This window comes from Lemur catta, chromosome 21, assembly GCF_020740605.2.
Source record: "Lemur catta isolate mLemCat1 chromosome 21, mLemCat1.pri, whole genome shotgun sequence".
NCBI lineage: Eukaryota > Metazoa > Chordata > Mammalia > Primates > Lemuridae > Lemur > Lemur catta.
In genome coordinates this window covers 26,683,073-26,705,493 of record NC_059148.1, presented here as the reverse complement: position 1 = coordinate 26,705,493, position 22,421 = coordinate 26,683,073, and the positions used below count along the sequence as shown (strand labels likewise).

Below are 22,421 nucleotides of genomic sequence, written 5' to 3'. Positions count from 1 at the left end.
GGAGAGCTTAGCGGCGGTGGCACCGAGCCGGGGTGCCCATGTGACTGCGGTGTGCTTGGGAAGAGGAAGCTGTAGAGGTCAGTGCAAAGGCGTCACGCCAGAGCGAGCGAGCGGGAGCCAGCAGGGAGACCCGGAGTCAGCGCAGGGCGGGAGCCAGGGGTGGCCTGCCGGCTGGCCCCTACAGCCAGGACAAAGCCGCCCTGTCACAACCGCCCTGGCTGCCCTAATGCTTGAGATCCCCCGGTGGGAGGGGCGGCGGGGCCTGGCAGCCAGGAAATGAGGGACGCCAGGAGGAGGGGCCTCTCCAGGAGAGGCAGGTCTGGAGGTGGCGCCCCCAGCTCCCCAGGGCCCTCAGTGGGTGCTGGAGGGGGACCTAGAGGGCAGACCAGACACAGGCTTAACTTGGAGAACTTTCCCTGCACACAGCAGCCAGTTTGCAGAGCTTCTCGTTTTCCACACATGCGGGGGAGGTTGGCGCTGGGGGGCTGGAGGGTGGGCAGGCTGGGGGTGACCAGTTTGGCCAGGCAGCCCTGGGGCCTGGAGCCCAAGCTCCTGTCCTCTCTGCTGTGGGTGCCGGGTCACCCCACACACTTAAATTGTTTTCTGTAGACTGTGTTCATCTGAGGCCTGGAGCCGGTGGAAAGCAAGGTTACATTAAAAAAAGAAAAAAAAAATCAAGACTAAGAGATGGTTTTGGGAAAATGAGGACTAATATTTTGAAGTGGTGCTTAGAAGAGGCCAGTGTGGTCCATGGGGGTGGGGTGGGTTAGGGCTTCAGGACCCCGACCCCCTTCCTTGGAGAGAAGAGGGTCACCCCGGCCTTCAGGCTGGGGACCGGGCTGGGTCCACGCGTGCCTCAGGCATGGAGGATGTGGAGCCCAGAGTCGGGACTTTAAGCGCCCCAGTGGCAGCTCCGCAGCCCGCGCCTGTCTTCGTGACAGCCTGCGTCCTGTGCTGTCAACTACACCCCTCCGATGGGGTTGCTAGGCAGCGGGGCTCTGATGTGCGGGAAGGCCTTCTGATTTGTCAGCCTCCTGCAGACACATGGTTAAGGCTCCTTCCAGCCTATCGGGAGGAGGGACGCGGCACGCAGCCTGCATACTGCTGAGCCCCGGGGCCACCTGAATGCGAGGTGCAAAGGCAGCCAGAGGGAGGGGTCACCCAGAGCCCTCCTCCTTCTGACCAGCTCAGCCCCCCGCCCCTCATTATCTCTGCCCCGCTTGCAGCTGGCTCCTCCCTGCCCATCCCCGCCCCATTCCTCCCCTCTTCCCCAAACCATGGAAAAGCAAAGTGCAGCGGGGGAAAAGAGGTCAGTGGGGTAAGCATGTGTGTGCGGGCTCCCGAGGTGCCAAGGTGCGTGGACGAGAGTGGTGGGGAGGCTGCCCCTCCATGCCCCCTGGGGCTCCTGTGGGAAGGGGTGAGTGTTAGGGAGGGGGCCCTGGCCCCATCATCTGCCAGGCCTGACTTGAAAGCCTGCTTCATGCCCCCTCCTCCTTAAGCCCTGCCCACCCCTAGGAGGGCAGCGACTGGGGGAGAAGGGAGGGTCCTGGCTTGTTCCTTCAGGAAGGGTGGGCTTCCGGCTCTTGCTAGCACTCAGAAGGGGGCCACTGGCAGCCCCTGAATGCACTCCCCGGGCCCACGCCTCTAAGACCCAGGCTCTGCCTCCCTTCTCTCTTTCCCTCCCTCTCCGCACAGCCAACACCCCCTACATTCTCTTAATTTCTTTACTTTTTTTTAAACAGCCTTATTGAGATACAATTCACATAACATTCACTCATTTAAAAGTGTACAATTTGATGGTTTTTTAGTATGTTCACAGAGTTGTGCAACCACGATCAACTTCAGAACATTTTTCTCACCCCAGAATAAAACCCTGTACCCATTAGCGGTCACTCCCCATTCCCCAGCCCCAGCCCCTGGCCGCCACCAATCTGCTTTCTGTCTTCATAGATTTGCCTATTCAGGACGTTTCCTATACATGGAATCATATGCGGTGTAAGCTTTTGGGGCTGATACTCCTTTCCTTTCTAGCTGCACTGCCTACTTGGCAGTCAGTTGCAGTTTGTCTTGCCATGTAGCTTTTCCTGTACATCGCTGCCTTAAGTGGCACATCCTTAGGGGCAGGGGTCTTATGCATTCTCATGCGTTTCCCTCAATGCCCAAGCTCACGAAGGGCTGGACCACTGGTTGAATGAATGAGGAAATGAATGGAGACTGGTAATTGGCAAGCCATGCAGGTGGTTTATTTACAACTGAATTCCAGGGGGCCCAGCTGCTACCAAAGGGGGCTGGCAGCTTGGAAGAGCTACTGCAGGTATCTGAACAGGGAAGGAGCAGAAATGAAGCCTCTTACTTGGGTAGAAACTAGGCTCGAGGAAGGAATGAAGTGGCCTGAGGGTTGCCACTTCTTGCTGAAAACAAAACCTAGCACCCCCAGCCTCTGGGGTAGGTGGCCAGTGTGGGAGATTTGTCACCTGATCCCAGGGGCTTCCCCTGTGGGGAACTCCAATTAGATTTGGCTTTTAAAAAAAGAAAACAAGAAATCCCCCAGCGTCAGCATTTATAAAAGGGCACCAGGTCAGGCACGGCTCTGCCGTGTGCTCACCTCCTGTGACTGAGAGCCTGAATTATTATTTTCTGTCCCCCTGTCTCTGTGCCACAGGTACTGTCTGATGAGTGTGAAAGGTTGTTTCACTGACTTCCACATCGACTTCGGAGGCACTTCCGTTTGGTACCATGTTTTCCGGGGTGGGAAGGTGAGTTCCAGTGAAGTCGCTTCAACTTTCTGTGTATCTGCAGCTGTTGGGGTGTGTCGGGGGGCTCACTCACCTTTCCCCTTCCTTCAACCCCCTCCTGCAGCCAGCCCCTGCCCTCTGAGTACCTTCAGGGCCACTCCTTCCCCTGGAACCATCTGGAGGGAAAGTTCACGGTCAGCTGTCTTATGTCACATCTAGTCACCCATTCACGCCCTCCAGCTGGCCCAGCCCAGTGTTCTAAGCCCCTTAGGCCAGATTTGAAGTCTGGTTTGGCTCCCAAGAACCTGTAGCATTGACGTTCCCTGGCTGTGATCTCAGCTCCATCCAGCCCTGGGACCTTTAAACTTCCAAGTCTAGGTGCCAGCACCACCTGCCTCCAGGACCATGTGACACTGGAACAGACATCACCCTGAGACACCCCACCCTGAGGAGGTGGGGTGCGCATTCAGGGTGCGCCGGCATGTCTGTTCTTGCGTGTGTGTCCACGTGGGGACGTAGGTGTCCCTGCACGGATGTGGGCGCTTCTTGAGAACACGCATGTGCCACCCTGCTCCTCGGGGTCTGCGCGCGCGTTTATCGTAAGAGATTCCAGGAGGAAGTCAACCCACTTGATTCCAGATGTTTTTCCTCCTTCTCCAAAGTGAGCACAAGCTGGGTTTATTTATTGGGCCATTTTATCGTACAACTTAGGAAATTCCCTTGCTCTCCTTCCCCCACCTCCCAGACAATCCTGTGGCTCGGGAGAAAGAATGTTCCACCCAGTCCAGAAAGTGTTCCCAGCCTGGTATTTCAGCTGGAATGCAGATTCCCTGAAGGTGGGCACAGCCCTCCTGCCTCCTCAGAGACCCTTGGCGCCTCGTCCTGCAGGGGGTCCCGGGGATGGATGACCCCCCTCTCCCCCCAGGCAGGTGGGGCTGTCTCCTTGGGTTGTGTCAGGGCCTGGAAGAAATCGAGGACTTTGGCCCGACCCTCGGCTGACCGCTGCCTCCTTCTCCTCCCAAGATCTTCTGGCTGATTCCTCCGACCCTGCACAATTTGGCGCTGTATGAGGAGTGGGTGTTGTCAGGCAAACAGAGTGACATCTTTCTGGGAGACCGCGTGGAACGATGCCAAAGAATTGAGCTGAAACAGGGCTACACATTTTTCATCCCTTCCGGTAGGTTCCGGCGGGGCTGGCGCTGGGCTCCCGGTCTCCTGCGGCCTCAGCCAGGGTTTTGGGCCGAGGGAGGGTTTCTCGGGGCCTGCGGGTTTGAATGGCCGTTGGCAGCCCCTGGGGGGGACAGGCCTCAAGCTGCGGGGGCTGGGGGGGAGGCACCCCAGTTTCCCCTCAGGTCTGACCTGCATCTCCCTGCCTGTGGCCTGGAAGCCTGGGGCCCGCCAGGGGAGGTTTGCTGCCTCCACAGGACTTCCTGTGAGATTTCTGTGTGAGGTGATAACAGTGGTCCTCGGGTGAGGGGGGCGGGTTTACCCTGAGGCAGGCTCTGGGGAAGGGCAGTGCGGGGCCTCCCCTCCAATTCAGGCTCTTCCACTCACAAGCTGTGACTTCACCTGCCTGTGCCTCAATGTTCCCATCTGTGAAATGGGATTAAGACTTCCCAAAGTGGCCGTGAGGACCGAGTGCGCTCCCACCGACTTGCCTGTCGTTGTGTGGAGGTACATGAAGGGCTTTGGCCTGGTTATAGGCTGAGTGAGTCACTAGTGGACGTGGCTTATGACCTAGGAGTCAGGAAATTTAGTCTTAGGCTGCATTAATGGAAGCATTTGACCCGGGATGAGGGAGGTGACAATCGCATTGTATAGAATGAGGGGGTCATATAGAAGGTTTCATTCCTCTGGGTCATCGTGCTTTGGAGGAGAGTAAGTCGACCTGAAGGGAGAGGAGTCTGGAAGGCACATCGGGAGAGATGACTTTGAAGGAGGAACTCGGTTGTTTTACCCAGGAAGTAAAGGCGTATGGTAATTGCCGCCAGCCATGAGGGGAGGACTGTCTTCTGGAAGAGGTAGAGCAAGTGGTGTTGGAATAACTTGCTTCATTAGGTAGTGAGCTCCCCATCACTGGAGTTATACAAGTAGAAGCTAGATATGGGTGTGTCAAGGAGCTTGCAGAGAATCTACCACTGGGTGGAAGCTTGGACTAGAGGCTAAGAGTATCCTTTGAGGCCACTAAGATTCATTAGATGGAGAAGCCGGTCGCACTGAGGTTTCTGGGAGTTGGGCCGGAAGCTGGCCTTGGGTGTAGACACCGAGCACTAGTGTGTGGCATCAGCTGAAGGGGCTGGTGCGGTTGTGGCGGTTCCTGCTGTGGGGGTGGGGCCTGCACTCCTGGGCTCTTCTAGAAAGTTGGGCAGAAGGTGGAGACTTCTCTCTTAGGGAAATTTGGGATTTGGAGGTGGCAGGGTTTAGTGGGGGTGACTTTGTTACCATGGCCCCAGGTCCGTCCTCAGCCCTGCTTGACTCAGGGAGGGGAGGAGCCCGGCTTTGGACAGAAGGGGTTGTACGTGGTGGTCAGTATTTGGGGGGACACCTTGCAGATGTGGAACGGAGGCTCGGGCAGGAGGGAGGTGGTGTCTTTCTCAAAGTGTGCACAAGCCACTCTGCAGGTACTGGTGGGTGGGCCCTGGCGGAGTCAGGGGGGCGCTGCAGTGCTCTCGGCCTTGCCGCTGACTTGGTGACCTTGGTCTCTGCTCTCTGCACCTCAGCTGTCCCATCTCTGCTTGGGGGTGGGGTGGACCTGAACTCCCAGACCCTCGGGATCTGTCCCCACCCCTTCCCCTGCGTGCTGGCCTCCTCAGCCCTGGGGGGACTGGCCTGGAGTCCCTTTCTCACGCAGACCTGGGCGGGGGCTCATCACTTTGCCCCAGTCTGGGGTTGGAGGGGTGCTGATTTTGGTGACTTAAGCCACTTAAGCAAGTTGGGGAAGGTCTCGAGAAGCAGCATCTAAGGCCACAGCGGGCATGTGACTGCTGAAGGCGGGAAGAGGAGATGTGGATTGGAACTACAGCAAGCAGGACTCAAGTTAGACCCCGGCAAAGACTTCTGGCCCTAAGGGTCATGAGTGAGACACTCAGGTTTTTTCCTGGATTTCTGGAAAGTAGAAAAGGGATAGTTGAAGTTTGTCATCTCCTCAGCGGGGGGATGAAGGGACAAAATAGTTCAGAGGTTCCCAGATATTGATTTCATGGATCAATCCAATTAAAAAAGTTGGGAACTGCTACAGAGTTACTGACTTGTAATTTTGCTAAAGATGGGCGTTCATTAAAAGAAAAAAGCCAACAAACATCTATTATGAAAGAAAGACTATTCTTAAACTAAAAAGGTCGCAAGTACAAAATTTCAGAATAAAGAATAGTACTTTAAATTTAATAGTTTTGAGTTTACGAAAATCTGCACCGTCTTTATTTTTCCCGAATTCTGCCAACTGCTGAAAACGAACAGACTAAGAGTCCTGGATTCCACAGACCTAGATGTTTATTTTGGGTCCTCCCAGGGCCTAGGGAGTCTCTCCAGCATCCCTGCCCTCTCTGCCCCGGACAGACAGACAGCTGAGATTGTGGTGGTTGGCTTGTGGCTTTCAGGGAGAGAGCCTTAGGGAATCCAGGCAGCGTTTGCAGCTCCCTGGATGGGCGTTTTTCTGTATTGAAGTGGAGAATCTAATTCTGGCGTTTCCCACCTCTACCCCGGGTTTTCATCCCCACGCTGTGACCTTAGGCATGTCTCCTCCTACGCTGTCACTTGAAGGGTCTTCAGCTCTCTGCAAGCTCACGTGATGCTGATGGGTTAGGAATATTTTATTTTATTTCAGTTTAGTTTTTTTGAGAGACAGTTTCACCCTGTTGCCCAGGCTGGAGTGCAGTGATGTCATTATAGCTCACTGCAGCCTTGTACTCCTGGGCTCAAGTGATCCTCCCGCCTCAGCCTCCCCATTAGCTGGGACTACAGGTGCGTGCCACCACACTGGGCATTTTCAATGGCCAAATATTTTTGTGAGATGCAGTTTAACTTTTTCTTCTGGTGTGTATGGATGGAGGAATTGGGTACTGGCTGTGCTTCAGCAGCGGTGGTTCTTTAGGCTCATTCCTGGGTAATCCAGGAAGGCTGCCTGGAAGAGGAAGACTATTGCACGTGGCCAAGGAGTAGAGTGACCCAGAGAAAGGGGCTTGTATCTGTCGTGCTGACCTGGGCAGCCTGCGATGAGGCAGAGGAGGGTGAGAAGATGTCATCAGGGTGAGGAACACTGAGGCCAGAGTCAGGGGTGTCTGGGGGTCACCAGGCCTTATGTTTAGCAGTGAGGAAAGTTGGCGATGAAGTCATCTCCAAGGAATAGGAAGGCAGAGACCTTAAGTACCTGCGTGAACCAGGTGATGTGTTTTTCCTCCATCCGCACCTGATCTGGGCCGGCGTCCTGACCACGTGTGTGGGCTCAGCCTCCCCCTCTGGCTGCGTCAGTCCAGGTGAGCTGCAGTTAACAGTCCTGAGCAATGAACACTGCCCACACGCCATTTATCTTCTCTATAAGCATATGAGGAAAAATTTAACGTCCGTTTCTTTTTTTTTTTTTATCAAGGAGGTACCTGAGGCCCAAGGTTTTATGTTAATAAGCAACAGGGTCGGAGTGGGAGCCCAGGTGTGCCTCGTTTCAGAGCCCACATTCCTAGGTGCACCCACCTGCTGCTCCGTCAGCTTGGGAGTCAGGAGACCTGGGGTCTGGTCCTCCTCCTTGGCTGGTGACTTTGGGAGAACTGTTTGCTCATTTAACAAACTTACCTGAGAGCCCGCTTGGTGCCAGGCAGTGTGGGAGGGGCTGAGCGGGGGCGTTAGAGTCCTTCCCTCCTGCGTATGTGTCCAGCCAGGCGGCAGCCAGGGTATTGGAACCCAGGGTGGGGACTTTATTTGCCAATCTAAGAGTGGGAGTCCCTGGGGGGGACCCTGGAGATCTGTGACTTGGGCTGCGTTGTAGCAAGAACCACCCAAGACCCACACTTCATGGTAGCCCCGGGTATTTCTCAGACTCCAGCAAGTCTCAGAAACAGTAGCTCCTTAGTGGTGTAACGTGATTGGGCCTCAGCTGCTGCACCCATAAAATGGGTCTGGAGCCGGGAGGGGGCAGCAGTGAAGCAGGACGCGGTGCGGAAGGTGGTGAGGCCGTGGGAAACCAGGCGGGGCCAGGTGGGAGTGGGGCCTGGCATGCCAGCCCCCTTGTTTGTGAGGGAAGCAATTCAGATGGTCATATGAAATGTCCCCATTTTTCTAAGTCGGAGTGGAACGAGGTAACTGGCCCCTGCAGCCAGCCGTGAGGCTGAGAGGAGAGGCTGTCTCAGCAGCCACGGTGCCTGGTCCCGGTCCCAGTCCGGCACAGGGAGGTCTCTGAAGCTCATGAAGGAAGCCACGGCCCAGCTGGGTCACGGCTGGCTGTGAGGTGCCCCCGAGTTCTGTGACCTTTGGGTTTATTCTTGTAGCAGCCGCAAAGGTGGAGGCAGATGTGCGGATACCCTGTCAGTAGGTTTTGTGTGTCGCTGGCTTTCCCTCCGTGACTGGATCTGTCCCTTGTCGCTTGGCCCGAATAGGCTGTTTATTGCCTTCATATTGTCAATGACTCTGGCCTGGAAGCAGGAGGTATGAGCCTCCCCAACCCAGTCTCCAGCCTGGGACACCTGCTGCTCTCAAGCTCCTTGGGCTGTCACGAGCGAGCTGCCATCGGGGTATGGACAGGGCTGTGAACACTGTCATCGTCACTTCTTCCTGAGGGTCGCATGTCAGTGGTGAAGCAGATGTGAGCAGGGCTGGGGGAGGGGCTGGGCAGTGACTCTAATCCGGGGTGGGAGGGGGCTGCCTGTCCCACCTGTGTGGCCGTGGCTCAGGACGAAGCTTCTAGATCCCTCCAGTGTCTGGACATACAGATTGCCTCCCTCTCACTTGCAGTAGCAACTCTCTTCTGTTTTTCTCTTTGCTTCCACATCAGGGCGACAGATGTAAGTCAGGTGTGTCTGCCTTTCCTCCTGCCGGGAGAGCAGGGAGCGTTCAGGGCTGGTAGATACGGATTTACGTGGGCACTGTCCTTTCCCAGAGCCCGCACGGGGGGTTGGAGGGAGTGTCCCCGCAGGAGAGGGGACAGTCTTAGAGCCAGGCCCTTGAATTCGGTGGTCCCAGGTCCCAGTCTTCTGTGTGGAGAGTGAATGAGTCGTGGGGAAGGGGCCTGGGGGCTCGAGGGTCACTGGCGACCACAGAGCAGCCGCCTCCGAGACACAGCAGAGGCCCAGGGAGCTAAGCACAGAGCGAGGTTCCATAAGGCAAAGGCTTCGTTCCTGAGCTGGGCGGCGTTGGGCTCTTGGTGACGAGCTTTCCCTTGCTCTCCCCTGCGGACGGCCAGCTCTGTCCTATGCACTGTCCCCGGCAGGGAGGGCCAGCAGCTGAGCGTACAGCACAGGCGCCAGCAGTGGCCTCGCAGCCTCTGCGCCGCCATCCCAGGCGGCAGCTTTGCTCCCAGCGGCGGCGGCTGCCCGTGACTCAGGGCTGGCATGTTTCAGCTCACGGGGGGCGAGGGCCTGGAACCGCTCAGGCTCGAGGGGGTGTCAGGCTCTGTAATTTAACTCAGAGTGAAAGAATTAAGCACACGGGCTGGAGATGAGAGGACAGTGGCTCTGGGGCCAGGCTCGTCGAGGCTCAGGGTCTTAGGTGCCGCCGCCTTCCCTGCGTCACCCCACCCCCCAGCTCGGCTTTCGCTGTGAGTCTCTGCCCCTGTCTGTCCTTGTCTTTGCCTCCTTCCTTCTCCCTGCATGTCTCTTTTTGCTGCCCCTACCTGTTTCCATGCCTGTCCCCTGGGACTCGCAGGCCTGTGCTAAGCCTTTGATGCAGCCTAGTGGCTAAAAACGGAGCTGCTGTCCCCTGCCAGCTGTGACTTCATTCAGCAAGTGGCTTTCCTCCATGTGCCCTCAGTTTCAGTGCCCGCGAATTGGGGTTGACTGTAATACTGCCTGTCTCCTAGCTCTGCCGCGTGTGGGTCTCTTGAACACTTGCAGCGTGGCCAGCGTGGACTGAGATGTGGCAGTGACATGTTGAATAATTGCCCCAGCCTTCTCGGAGGCTGACTTCCTGGGTTCAAAATCCTGATGAGTGACTTCGTTTTCCTGTGTCTCAGTTTCCTCATCTGTAAATTGGGGTTGAATATAGTATGTACGTTTTAGGGCTTTGTAGAGAATTAATGAGTTAAGGCCTGGACAGCCCAGAGACCCACGGCAGCTTCTCCGCAGCTGGGTCTTCCCACCCCCCGACTCAAGTTAGCCAGCGGCCACTTGGGGCTGCCAGGCTGAGTCCTCTCGGCTGGCCAGGAGCCTTGGCTGTCCCTGAGCACCGTCGCTCCTGGCCCCAGGTGCTCTCCTGGCCCCCTGACCCTCCTGCTTGCTGGCTCCCCTCCCTGCAGCTTCATGAGAGAGGGACCCCAGGAGGCCAGCGGCTCATCCTGTCTTTGCCCTCCCCGCCAGGTTGGATCCATGCAGTCTACACCCCTGTAGACTCTCTGGTGTTCGGCGGAAACATCCTGCACAGCTTCAACGTGCCCATGCAGCTGCGCATCTACGAGATCGAGGACAGAACGCGGGTAAGGGGCTTCTCTCTCTCCTTGCGCACGTGCCTGGCCCCTGGGCTCTGCCCGGCGCTTGGGTGTGTGGAGTAGGTCACTCTGAAGCCCCCCGCTCCCTGTCTCTAGCCTGCGGGGATGCCCACAGGAGCCCCACCCAGGGGCCCCGGAGTTTCTATTCACTCCTGACCGGTGGCAGCCAAAACCCCCTTGTGGAAGAGGAAGTATCTCTTGAGAAAGCCCCAAGGGAGCTCAGGGACCCTACTTCCTCCTCCTCCTCCTCCTCACGTGAAGACAGGGGTACGAGGGGTGGGGCGATCTTGGTGCTGTTGTGTGGAGGTTGGGTGTGCACCTTGGAAAGAGGGTCTGGCCTGGTCTGAGGTCAGGTCTCGGCCATGTGGTCTTCTGGGGACCCTGGATCTGACTGGGGAGAGAGAGCCCCTGAGGAAGCCAGTGTCTGTGAGCCCCCGGTCCCGTCTCTGCGCAGGTCTCAGGGTCTGCCCGGGGGTCCCCGATTCCCTGGGGCTGACACTTTCCTCTGCCCTTGGCAGTGACATTAATGGTCTCTCAGACACTGAGCGTCCCCCGCCCCATGTCCAAGGACGGAGGGCTGAGGCTCAGACGCCTGGCGTGTGCCCTCCTGTCCGCGAGTTTCCCCTGAACAGCAGCGGCGGCTTGGAGCTTATCCCTCCCTTCCCATGTGGGGACTTGACCAGGTGTCCCCAGGCCTGAAACGGAGTCAGACACTGGAGGCTTGGGACAAAAAGGGGCCCATTTCTTCTTCTTCCTCTTTATTTTTTTTACATAGCTATTCAAATATTTGCTTTCTTTTTTAAAAACTAAGATATAATTCACATACCATAAAATGCAGCATTTAAAGTGCAGAATTCAACGGTTCTTAGAATATGTGCAAGGTCATGCAACCATCACCACTAATTCCAGAACATTTTCATCACCCCAGAAAGAAACCCCGTACCCATGAACAGTCATTCCCTATTTCCCTGTCCCCTCCTCCCCTGGAAACCCCCAATCTACTTTCTGTCTACGGATTTGCCTATTCTAGACATACACTCTAAAGTGCAGTCATATGACATGTGGCCTTTTGTGACTGTCACTTAGCATGTTTTCGAGATCCATCCATGTTGTAGCACTTGTCAGTACCGCATTCCTTTTTACGGTTGAGTAATATTCCGTCGTATGGATAGACCATGCCATTTCTTCTTGGGCTTTGCCTCAGAGATGGCATTTTGCCCCAGCGAGGTGCTGCTGTTCCTGGACCCCAAGGAAACGTCCCGCACAGGCAGCTGCTCTGCCCAGAGCACCCGTCTTTCCTGGTCTTGTTTTCAGGCCTTGGTTTTCGTGGGATTGTATACATGAGTGAAAGTCTTAGCCACTGTGTGTGTCTCTGAACCTCTTCACAGTCCTGGTGTTGAGGGACCTCGTTTGGGGGTTTCCTGGAGACCCTTTGGAGTGGTATACAGTGGCCTGGTGCCACGGGGACGTGTGCACGTATGCCGATTGGCACGTTTGCTGCCCGGGATGCCCGGATCTGCAGAGACCCGAGTCTGGGCTGGGGCCCTTGTTTCGTGGACTTTCTTCCTTTACTTCTCCGTTGCCTACTGTCCCTGTCCCGCCTGGGGCAGGCCAGCCCCGGGCCTGGTCTGAGGGATGCTGTCCTGTGACGTTCAGGAGAAAGGCACCACTTGGGCACAAGTGGTCATCTCACAGTCTGGGTCGAGTGCTGTCTGGGGCTCCGGCCAACTGTTCCTTGGCTGGCCCTAAAGAACGGGCCAGTTTGTGTGTGAGCAGGCGAGCAGGTGTGGGATGGAAAAGGAGCAATCTAGGGGGAGAAGCCGGGCCCGGGACTTCGCAGGCAATTCCTGAAAGCCAGAGTCAGGCTGGCATTTCTAAAGGCTTTGGCAACTTGCTGGGCAGCCGTCCCCTCCCCTTGGGAATCCGATTGTATGACTCAGTGGATTTGGGTCCTCTTGTTCCCTTAGGAGCCCAGCTCCCCTCCCCGACCCGCTCCAAGAGGCGGGAAGCAGGGTAACGAGCGGAGTGGACCCCCGAGTGACCTACTGAGCTCGTGTGGGATATCGCATCCACGTGGAGAACGGCAGGGTCCCCTCCCCCAGGCCTCGCTGTCCCTGTCCTCTGAGCCGGGCACCCCATCTGGTTTCACTGAAGCAGGCTGGCGGCTAGGGGCTGGCGGGCTGGAACCAGCGGCAGTCTGTTTAATCTGCTTTGATTTCTGGTCTTTGGAGAGGGGCTTGGCTACAAGGCCCAATTGTTTATGTCTTGGGAGCCAAGGCAGACAAAAGGCGCTGGGGAGAGAGCACTAGAAGCCAGATGAAATGCCAGCGTTCCCTGTCAGCTCGCTACAGCTTAATTTCTCACATCCCCCAGAGCTTGCCTAAGAAGGTTATGGCCATTTAAAAATATTTAATAGTTTTTAAGGAATCCTATAACATGGCTTTGCTTAGAAACCGAATGTAGGGGGTGAGACAGAGGAAATTGTCAGTTTCCAAGCTCTGTGGTGTGGGTTTGTCTTGGAGAAGGAATTTGCCTTTGTGGCCCACAGTGGGGGACCCCCATCCAAAGTAGGGAACCCCAGGGTCCTCCTGGGTTTAGGAAGCTATGTCTTACTGTCACCATCTTCATTTTTCTGGGCTGGATGATAGGTGACCTCATCATGCAGTGTCACTGCCCATTAGGCAGCCTGAACACATGCAGGAGTTGGGGACTGGTGGATTTCCATTTCCCCCCTTGCAGATGAGATCTCCCTTCCCCCATTCTGAAGATATGAAGAATGATACGAGAACTATACCCAAGTGGATATGTCACCTGTTTGCTATTTTAAGATAATGTCTCAACAATCACTACATAGTTTTAACTTCAGTTAGGTTGATAAGTGGTAGGGATGGTCCAAATGATCACTCATTAAACTGCCGTCTCTCATATTTGTCTTTTTTTTCCCCCTAATGGCTTTAGTGAAAGCAGCCTTCCCAGGAAAGGTAATGCCAGCACACCCCATTCCCTCCTGGCCAGTGAATCTATTTGGAAATTGCAAATAATTTACCCTACCCCTCCCCTTCTCCCTACCATTGGATTTTTTTTTTTTCCCCATTGACTTTTTTTTTTTTCCAGGAGAAAAACAAATTTTAGGACACTTCCACCCACCCTCATATTTTACTTTTTCCAAGTCCTTGAGACCTGGGAGTTGTAGATGTCCTGAGAAACCTACTCTTCTCATCTCCTGTAGTCACTCAGCTCTGAGATGACTTGGGCCTCCGAGGCAGAGCTCAGGCCAGGTGCCACATGAACCAACGGGCCTTTGGAACTCAAAGTGAACCCTTGAGATCCTGACAGACTGATGTCCCTCCAGGCTGGGAGCATTGCATGCTTTCTGACTGCCTTGCCCTTTGTTTTGGATTGACATTGGTTAACAACTCGATTTGGTGAGGCTCCGATTTGTCAACAAATAATGTTGAGCAATCATGTGTTTAATGTCCCCAGGCATGTGGCTGAAACCTTTTGAAGGCGAAGGGTGGAAGGCGACAACCTGTTTGTAAGTCAATTCTTTGCAAATTTTGTTTCCTGCAGTCCTCTCTTGGAAAAAAAAAATTTAGAAAAAATTTAAAAATTTTGAATTCCTTCATCAGCATTTGTTTTCACCCAGTTGGTTTCCCTTGGGTTCAGCAACAAAGAAGGGAAACTTATTTTCCCCTCCTGAAATATAGCCCCCTCATTTTTTTTTCTAATCTAGAAAAATTAACTTACGGTCATTGTGTCCATCAATGGCAGGGTGGCTTGGATGGTGTCCGAGAATTTGGAAACCCAAACCAACTTCAGAGTTTTGCCAATCAAGACCAATGTCAGGAGATGAGAGTGAGCGTCTGTCTGTCCTCAGCCTGCAATTTGTTTCAAAATCATTTGGCCCTTGTTAGAGGTGGGGCTGAGATCCCCCCAAAACCCTTCTTCACAGGAAATCAAGGTCTGCTTCATGCTAGAGTCCCTCTTTTTTAAATTCCAGAGGGCATTGATCCATTAACTGTGAAAAAAGATCAGTACTATCGCAGCAATAAAACTGGGGTTCTCAGGAAAGTAGCTGGAGCCAAGGAAACCACTAGATTATGATCCCAACTCCATGCATCCCCTCAAGGAGCTCGAAAGCATGTGACGGCCATGATCTCATTGCAGAGCACACCACCTGCCAGCAGCAGGGAGATCAAACGGACCCAGTGTGCAGATGGGAGGAATGAGGCCCTCACATTGGGAAAAGGGCCTCGAAGCTGAAAACTGAGTTAGCAGGAGTGGGCAGGAGCTGAGTGAGACCTAGGTCTCTCAGAGACGGCCAAGTTGGGGCCTTTTCCAGGTGGGCATCTCGAGAAAGGCAGGAAAATGGTATTTTAGGGCCAGTGGAGAACCTAGATCTGCTTGTGTTTGTCTTTGTCTCAGATATAGAATGTCATTTGTTTATTGTCAGCAGAGAGACCAGGGCAGCTGGGGTGGGAGAGTGTGCTTGCTTAACTTCCAACTTCCTGAGCTCCTGGAGGATCAGGGAAGGGAGGAAGGGTCTCTGGCCCTCACAGAGACACCCTTGGTGAGAGGGCAAGAAAGCAAGCCAGGTGTGAGTGTGGACATGAAGACCCATTGTGTAGCCTCTGGAGGAGAGGGGCCCAGCGGTGGCAGTCAGGGAGCACCCTCCTGCCGTCCTTGTTCTTCCCTTGACTGCACAGGATGCAGTTTCCGGAAGGCTCATCCTGCCAGGTCCATCAGTGGTGTTGCTTCCTTGCATCTTTCGGTGTCATCCCATCTCTAGACCCCGAACTGCCACCCATCGGAATCCCTCTGGGGCCCAGACCTCTTTAGGGTTCTGATACACAGAGCTGTCGCCACCTTTTCTTCCTCCCCTGTAAGAAACCTCCCGCGGGGGATCTCCATGTGGCCTTCTGCTCCAGACCCGGTTGTGCCTCCCCCAGTGTCAGGATGGTCTCAGATCATACCTGAGACTTGTGTCCGAGGAAGCCCTTTGTGGCAGTACAGGCTGGGCAGTGCCAGGTGGTGTGGGGTTGGAGCAGGAGGTGGAGCCTCTGAGGCCCCGCCCCTGGGAGAAAGACCACGCCCCCACACCCTCATTGGTTGGCCTGGCCCAGCCTCCTTCCCAGTGTGCAGGAGGATGCTCCTTAGCCTGTCTGCAAATGGGTAAGGTTTGGGGGTAGATTTCTGTTTTTCAAGGGGGTGGGAGGGACAGAAGAGTCTGCGAGAATTTTCAAGAAGGATGAGCCGTGTCTCTTATGGCTAGAATCGGGCAGTGGCTCCCATCTGCAGGTACTCACACCATCTGCTAGCAGGTCAGGGGAGAACTCTGTTTCTCTGCATCTCACAGAAGCACCAAGTGGCCCCCATTCAACGTCCAGGGCATGCAGCTCAGGGACCTTTGAGATTACGCTCTCACATGGGCCACGTCCTCCGCCTCATTTGTGCATGCTGCTGGCATCTTCCCCTCCCGGCAACCCGCCCATTTTCCCTCCCACCATTTGTGCTCTTGCTAAGATGATGACAATGACCCCTACCCCCAGGGAGCGTCCTCGTACTTCTCTCCCTCCTTACCCCTTTGCCCTCCAGAAACTGACCTCCGCCTGCCTGGGTCTTTGCTTTCAGGTGCAGCCCAAATTCCGTTACCCTTTCTACTATGAGATGTGCTGGTATGTCTTGGAGAGATACGTGTACTGTGTGACCCAGCGCTCCTACCTCACTCAGGAGTACCAGAGAGAATCCATGCTTATTGGTGAGTGAGCCGCAGGGCGCCCACAGCCTCAGCTGTGCAGCTGGGGCAGAAATTGTTTTCTAGTGGGCCCTGGAGAGACCCCCTGGGTTCAGGGGATTCTTTTGAGCCCAGAGTATTGGGCAGCATCCTAGAGACCCCTTAGCAGGGAAGCCATTCTTGTCAGCTTCCCACTTTGAATGTAGAGTCCAAGAAAATGAACTCATGAGCCCCAAAGAGCCACGTTTGTGGCCTCCAGCCTGTGACTGTGCAGGGGCAGGGAGGGGCTGGTCCCGGGCATGGCTGCTGAAACAGGGTCACCCCCAGAGCAAAGAATCCTTGTGCTTTGGTTCCACCGTGGTTGCCAGGTGATTGCACCCCCTGCACGAAAGGTTGGGTTTTTGTCTATGTAGGAGGAGGCCTGGGAGATGCAGCTAGTCCCCCAAAACGCAGGCTGCCTTTGAGCCCGCAGGAAGGGTGACCAGGGCTGGTGGTGCAGGCTTGGGGGAGCCAGGAGACAGCATTTGTAGCTGCCGCTGCAGTGCCCTGCCCTATTGCCAGGACTTAAAGGGACACCGTCCCCTCAGCGTGGCTCTGTCCTTGAATCTTGCCTCACAAATGCCCGCCCTGAAGTTGCATCTGGCTGTGACAGCAAGCCCCGACCAGCAGTCTAGAGAAAGAACACGATTCTTCCTGGCTGGATCTCTGAGCCGTTGTCACTGAGGGCTTTCCTGGATGTAGAGTCCACTTTCTTCATCACGGGATGGAAAGACGAGAGGAGTCTGTCTCCTGTAGGGTCTGCACGATTTTTCCTGCAGGATTTTTAGATTCTTCTTTTTAACCCCCTGCAGGAGGCCTCCTCCCCACCTTCCCTGAAGTCTCATTCTCAGTGACTTTTAGGGGCTTCAGGCTGGGCATATGAGGGGGGACTAGAGTTTCTGCAGGGATCTTTGTCTTTGAGGTGTGTCGTGAGTCTCGTTCCCGTCAGATGATGCCACACTCAGGGGTTGGAAAGTACCGGAAGGCCACCACCTGCTCCTCTGGAACTCCCAGCCTGGTGGGAGGGAAGGGAAATAATCCTGAAATAGTGTGAGAGCCACTGTGACTGCAGTAGCTACACGCTCTCCTGGGGACCAGAGGTTGGGAAGAGTGAAAGGATTTCTGAGTGTCAGTCATCCCCAGGCCGGGAAACCACAGGCTGGTTTTCTCACTTGGATATTTAGGGCGGAAGAACATTTCCAATTCGCAGGCACAAGAGGAGATCGTGAGGCAGTGCTTGGGTAATCAGTGCTCACTTTTTTTCTTACATTTTCTTGCCACTGCTTTTCTGCCGGCTCTTCCAGCCCATCTGCCAAGGAGAAGGGGAGACGTGAGGGAGACACCCCCTTTCTCCAGTGCTACTCGTGTGCCAGGAACTGTGCTTGGCAATGCCTGTTTACTCCTCATCACAGCCTCCAGAGGATGTTTGCTTTGCTTTATATTGTTATTTATTTTTGTATTAAAAATTTTTTTTTGATTCAGGGTCTCAACTCTGTTACCCAGGCTGGAGTGCAGTGGTGTCATCATAGCTCACTACAACCTCAAACTCCTGGACTTGAGTGATTCTCTTTCCTCAGCCTTCCAAGTAGCTGGGACTATAGGCGGCCACTACCATGCCCGGCTAATTTCTTAATTTTTTATAGAGATGGGATCTCATTGTATTGCCCAGGTTAGTCTCGAACTCTTGGCCTCAAGCGATCCTCCTGCCTTGGCCTCCCCAGAGTGCTAGGATTACAGGCGTGAGCCACTGCGCCTGGCCTGCCTTATATTTGTTTTTTGTTTGTTTTTTTTTTCCGAGACAGAGTCTCACTCTGTTGCCCGGGCTAGAGTACCGTGGCGTCAGCGTAGCTCACAGCAACCTCAAACTCCCGGGCTCAAGTGATCCTCCTGCCTTGGCCTCTCGAGTAACTGGGACTACAGGCATGCACCACCATGCCCGGCTAATTTTTTCTATATATGTTTTTAGTTGGCCAGATAATTTCTTTCTATTTTTAGTAGAGATGGGGTCTTGCTCTTGCTCAGGCTGGTCTCGAACTCCTGACCTTGAGCAATCCTCCTGCCTTGGCCTCCCAGAGTGCTAAGATTACAAGCGTGAGCCACTGTGCCCCGGCCTACTGCCTTATATTTGTAAACAGCTCTACTGGGATGTAGTTCACATACCATATGGTTCACTCATGGAAAGTGTACAATGCCGGGGTTTTTAGAATATTCACAGGGCTGTGCAGCCACCGCTGCAGTCAATTTTAGGACATTTCCATCACCTTGAAAAGAAACCCGTTAGCTTCTTTTTTCTTTTCTCCCCTATCAACTAATCTACTTCCTCTCTCTATAGATTTCCCCCTGTTCTAGATATTTCACATGAATGGAATTATATATGTTCTTTTTGGCTCATTTTTAGACATTAAAAAATAAAGTACCAGGTATGTTCAGAGATTTAAGGCAACCTGTGTGGCTACACACAGCATGGCTGGGATTTGAACCTCTGTCTGACTGAACCGTCTTTCTAGGGGCTGGGAGGCGTAGACCAGTAGGGTCGTCAGAGAAGCTTGATCTCTGGAGTCAAGGGGAGGCAGGCTGAGTGGAGGTTCCAGAGACTTCCAGCAGGGAGTTGGGCATTCATCTCAGTCTTTCTTGTGACCCCCGCGTCCCCTCAGATGCCCCGAGAAAGCCCAGCGTAGACGGCTTCTCATCCGATTCCTGGCTGGAGATGGAGGAGGAGTCCTGTGAGCAGCAGCCCCAGGAGGAAGAGGAGGAGCAGGAGGAGGAAGAAGGGGAGGGTGCAGACAAGGCACCGAAGCCGCCCGCCGATGGCCCCGTCTCGCCCACCAGCACCCCCTCTGAGGACCAGGAGGCCCCCGGGAAGAAGCCCAAAGCACCTGCCATGAGGTTCCTCAAAAGGACTTTGTCTGATGAGTCGGAGGAAAGCGTGAAGTCCACCACGATGCCCATAGACTACCCCAAGACACCCACTGGCTCTCCCGCCACAGAGGTCGCTGCCAAATGGACCCACCTCACTGAGTTTGAACTGAAGGGCCTGAAAGCTCTGGTGGAGAAACTTGAATCCCTCCCAGAGAACAAGAAGTGTGTCCCTGAGGGCATCGAGGACCCCCAGGCACTCCTGGAGGGCGTGAAGGTGGGCAGGGGTCGAGTCTGGGGCTGGGCAACTGAGCAGGGCTGGGCAGGTTCTGTTCAAGGTGATAGTGGCAGCATGGCTCAGGGTGGCTTGGTGCAAACTGTTCTGGGCATCTGTCCAGGTGCTGGGAGGAGACCTCTGGGGTCTGTGTCCGTGCAGAGGCCACTAGCAAGGGCTGCAGAGGAACGGCATGGTGGAAGCTGGCTTTTGGTTAAGTTTTTTCCCAGGACGTGTTGGAAACCGGAGCTCTGCCAGGCAGAATGTGTGATGTGTGCGGCTATAGTGCTGTTGTTGAGCTTGGGAACAGACTCCATCTCTGTCGGGAAGACTTGGTGTTTGGGGCTGGTTTCCCTGCAGCGTGCATCTGTTTCACGTGAGCAGATTGCACATCCCGTGGTCCTCCACCCGGCCAGCTTATGCGGGCACCACGTGGCCACATAGGATTCAGCGGTGTCCTTCATCATCTGCATTTAAATGATGAGGAAGTAGGAAGCACAGAGAAGTTAAGGGACATGCCTGAGCTCACAGATCAGGTAGATGGTGGAGGCGGGATCAAGACCCAGGGTGACTTCCAGAACTTGTGTGTGTACCACTGCACGAAACTGCCTCCTGTTGCAGCATTGGTAAGGCTTTTTAGTGTGAGGCCTCGTAGGCATTTGGGCTTCCTTCTCCAATGTCTGGTGCTTAAGTGACCCAGCTGCCTGCTTGGGATTGGGTACTGAATTTAAGTTTCTTCTTCAATGGCTGAAAACTACCCAGGACTTGGTAGTTCATGTGTTCTTTTAGGGAACATTGTGTCATCCCCTGGGATATAGAAATGTTAAGATTCTACCCCCTTTAGGGGCGTATTGGGTTATAGTGGTGGAGACCTGGGGCCCACATCAGGTAGCCTAACAGGTGCCACCAGCAGAGGGAGCCAGTGTACAAAATAATTAATCTAGGTGTCCCTCCCTTTATATATAGCAGGTATGTCCCCTGCAGGTATGTGAAATTGAAATCTTATAATTTAGGGGAAATTGACAGGTGAAAAAACTCTGTGATAAATAATCCTAGAAAGCAAATCTTTACCTGATAATGGGTCTGTTTCATTGATTCTTGACTTTTTTGGAGGTTGCTGGCCTCTCTTGAGAATTTTATGAAAATAATGGACTCCCCCATCCCCCCCAAATATGCTTATAGACATAAAATTTTACATGTAATGTTCCTCTTTAAGACCTAGTTTAAGACCCCTAATCTTTTGCTGTGGATTTTAATATGTTAGGTTTCCTAAAGGAATCTTTATTTATTTATTTATTTATTTATTGAGACAGAGTCTTGCTCTTTTGCCCTGGCTAGAGTGCCATGGCGTCAGCCTAGCTCACAGCAACCTCAAACTCCTGGGCTCAAGCAATCCTTCTGCCTCAGCCTCCCGAGTAGCTGGGACTACAGGCATGTGACACCATGCCCGGCTAATTTTTTCTGTATATTTTTAGTTGTCCAGATAATTTCTTTCTATTTTTTAGTAGAGATGGGGGTCTCGCTCTTGCTCAGGCTAGTCTCGAACTCCTGACCTCGAGTGATCCTCCCGCCTCAGCCTCCCAGAGTGCTAGGATTATAGGCATGAGCCACCACGCCCGGCCTGTTTAGAAATACTTATGTTCTTAAGCCTTGCCTAAAGAGGCTCTTTTTAGGCTGAAGAGTTTGTACATTGGGTAGACAGACTTTCTTAGAGCTCCAGGAAAATTGGAACTTCTGCTAGTATCTCTAAATGGTGTGTGGCCAAGTTCCTGTATGGGGGCAGGGGGTCCTGTCATCTCTTTCAGAGCGGGGGAGTTTCTGATTCCCCTGACAGGCCCTGAGGCCCTCATTATCCCTGGAGACCAGAAAAGATTTTGAACCCAGGACTGGGAGTGGGATGGTGGGAGTGTCGTCACAGAGGGTTCTTCCCGGCTGCACACTCAGGTCCCTTTGTTCTCTCTTCTTAGCAGTTGGGGATTCTTTTGCATTGGCTGAGAAACGAAAACAGCTCAGGAATGTGGGTCTGAGACAGAGTTCGTAGCTGATGCCCACCTCCCTGGCTACTGCTGAGGGGTTTGTTTCTGGCCAGTGTGGTTGGTTCCTTCCTGATGATCAACCAATTAAGATCTTTGGCTCATGTTCCAAAATGATGGCCTCTCTCCTCTCCCCTTCTCTGGGGCCTCAGAGCCTGCTACTCACGGTGGCTCAGCGTAACCAGAGCCCCTGGTATTGAAGAAATCCCCAATCCAACTCAGTCCCCAGATGGCTAGGTTTTGGCTTCTATTAAGAAACTTTTTTTTTTTTTCATTTGTAATGTATTTTTTTTATTGTGGTAAGATACACATGACTGTCTGGGCATGGTGGCTCATGCCTGTAATCCCAGCATTTTGGGAGGCCAGGAGTTCAAGACCAGCCTGGACAATGTAGTGAGACCCCCATCTCTACAAAAAATTTTTAAAAATTAGCCTGGCATGGTGGTGGGAGCCCAGAAGTTCCAGGCTACAGTGAGTTATGATTGCGCTACTGCATTCCAGCTTGGGCAACAGAGTAAGATCTTGTTTCAAAAAAAAAAAAAAAAAACAAAGATACACATAACGTAAAACTTACTCTTTTAACAATTTTAAAGTATCCAGCTCAGTGATATAAAGTATATTCACAGTGTTGTGCAACCACCTCCTCTAACTCATTCCGAAACCTTTTCATCACTACAAACAATCCTGGACCCATTAGCAGTCATTTCCTATTTCCTCCTCCCCCCAATCTTCTTTTTATCTTTATGGATTTACCTGTTCTGGATATTTCATTATAATGTACTTTTTTATCCTCACATTTGCTTTTTAAAAACTATCTTTATCAAAGTTTTAAGTGTAACAGTGTTATATGATCAATGTAAAAAAATTAAACATTATAGACCAGAAGATAGAAAACATCCCCCCTCCTCAATGCTCATGCCCTGTAGCTAACCATCCAGTCTATATACTTCTAGAGCTTTCCTTTCACATCCACATATATACATAATTTTTAAAAATTAGATCATTCTGTTCTACAACTTGCTTTTCTCTCTTAAAGCTTTCTTTTTTGTGTTTGTACCTTTAAGTCTATTTTACTCTTTTGCGTGGGCAGAACTTTTGAAAGTTAAGTTGGTCCTTTCTGCCA

The 22,421-nt window shown here is 53.3% G+C and overlaps 1 protein-coding gene across 1 annotated transcript in view; it reads left to right on the top strand.

Annotated features, from left to right (window-relative positions):
- KDM2B (lysine demethylase 2B) overlaps positions 1-22,421 on the top strand; it is a 113,125-nt gene that overhangs the window by 33,037 nt on the left and 57,667 nt on the right. Inside the window, exons 7-11 of the mRNA XM_045534877.1 lie at positions 2,663-2,756; positions 3,759-3,912; positions 10,235-10,350; positions 15,994-16,120; positions 18,790-19,268. Coding sequence (XP_045390833.1) covers positions 2,663-2,756; positions 3,759-3,912; positions 10,235-10,350; positions 15,994-16,120; positions 18,790-19,268 — 970 coding nt within the window. The remainder of the gene's footprint in view (positions 1-2,662; positions 2,757-3,758; positions 3,913-10,234; positions 10,351-15,993; positions 16,121-18,789; positions 19,269-22,421) is intronic.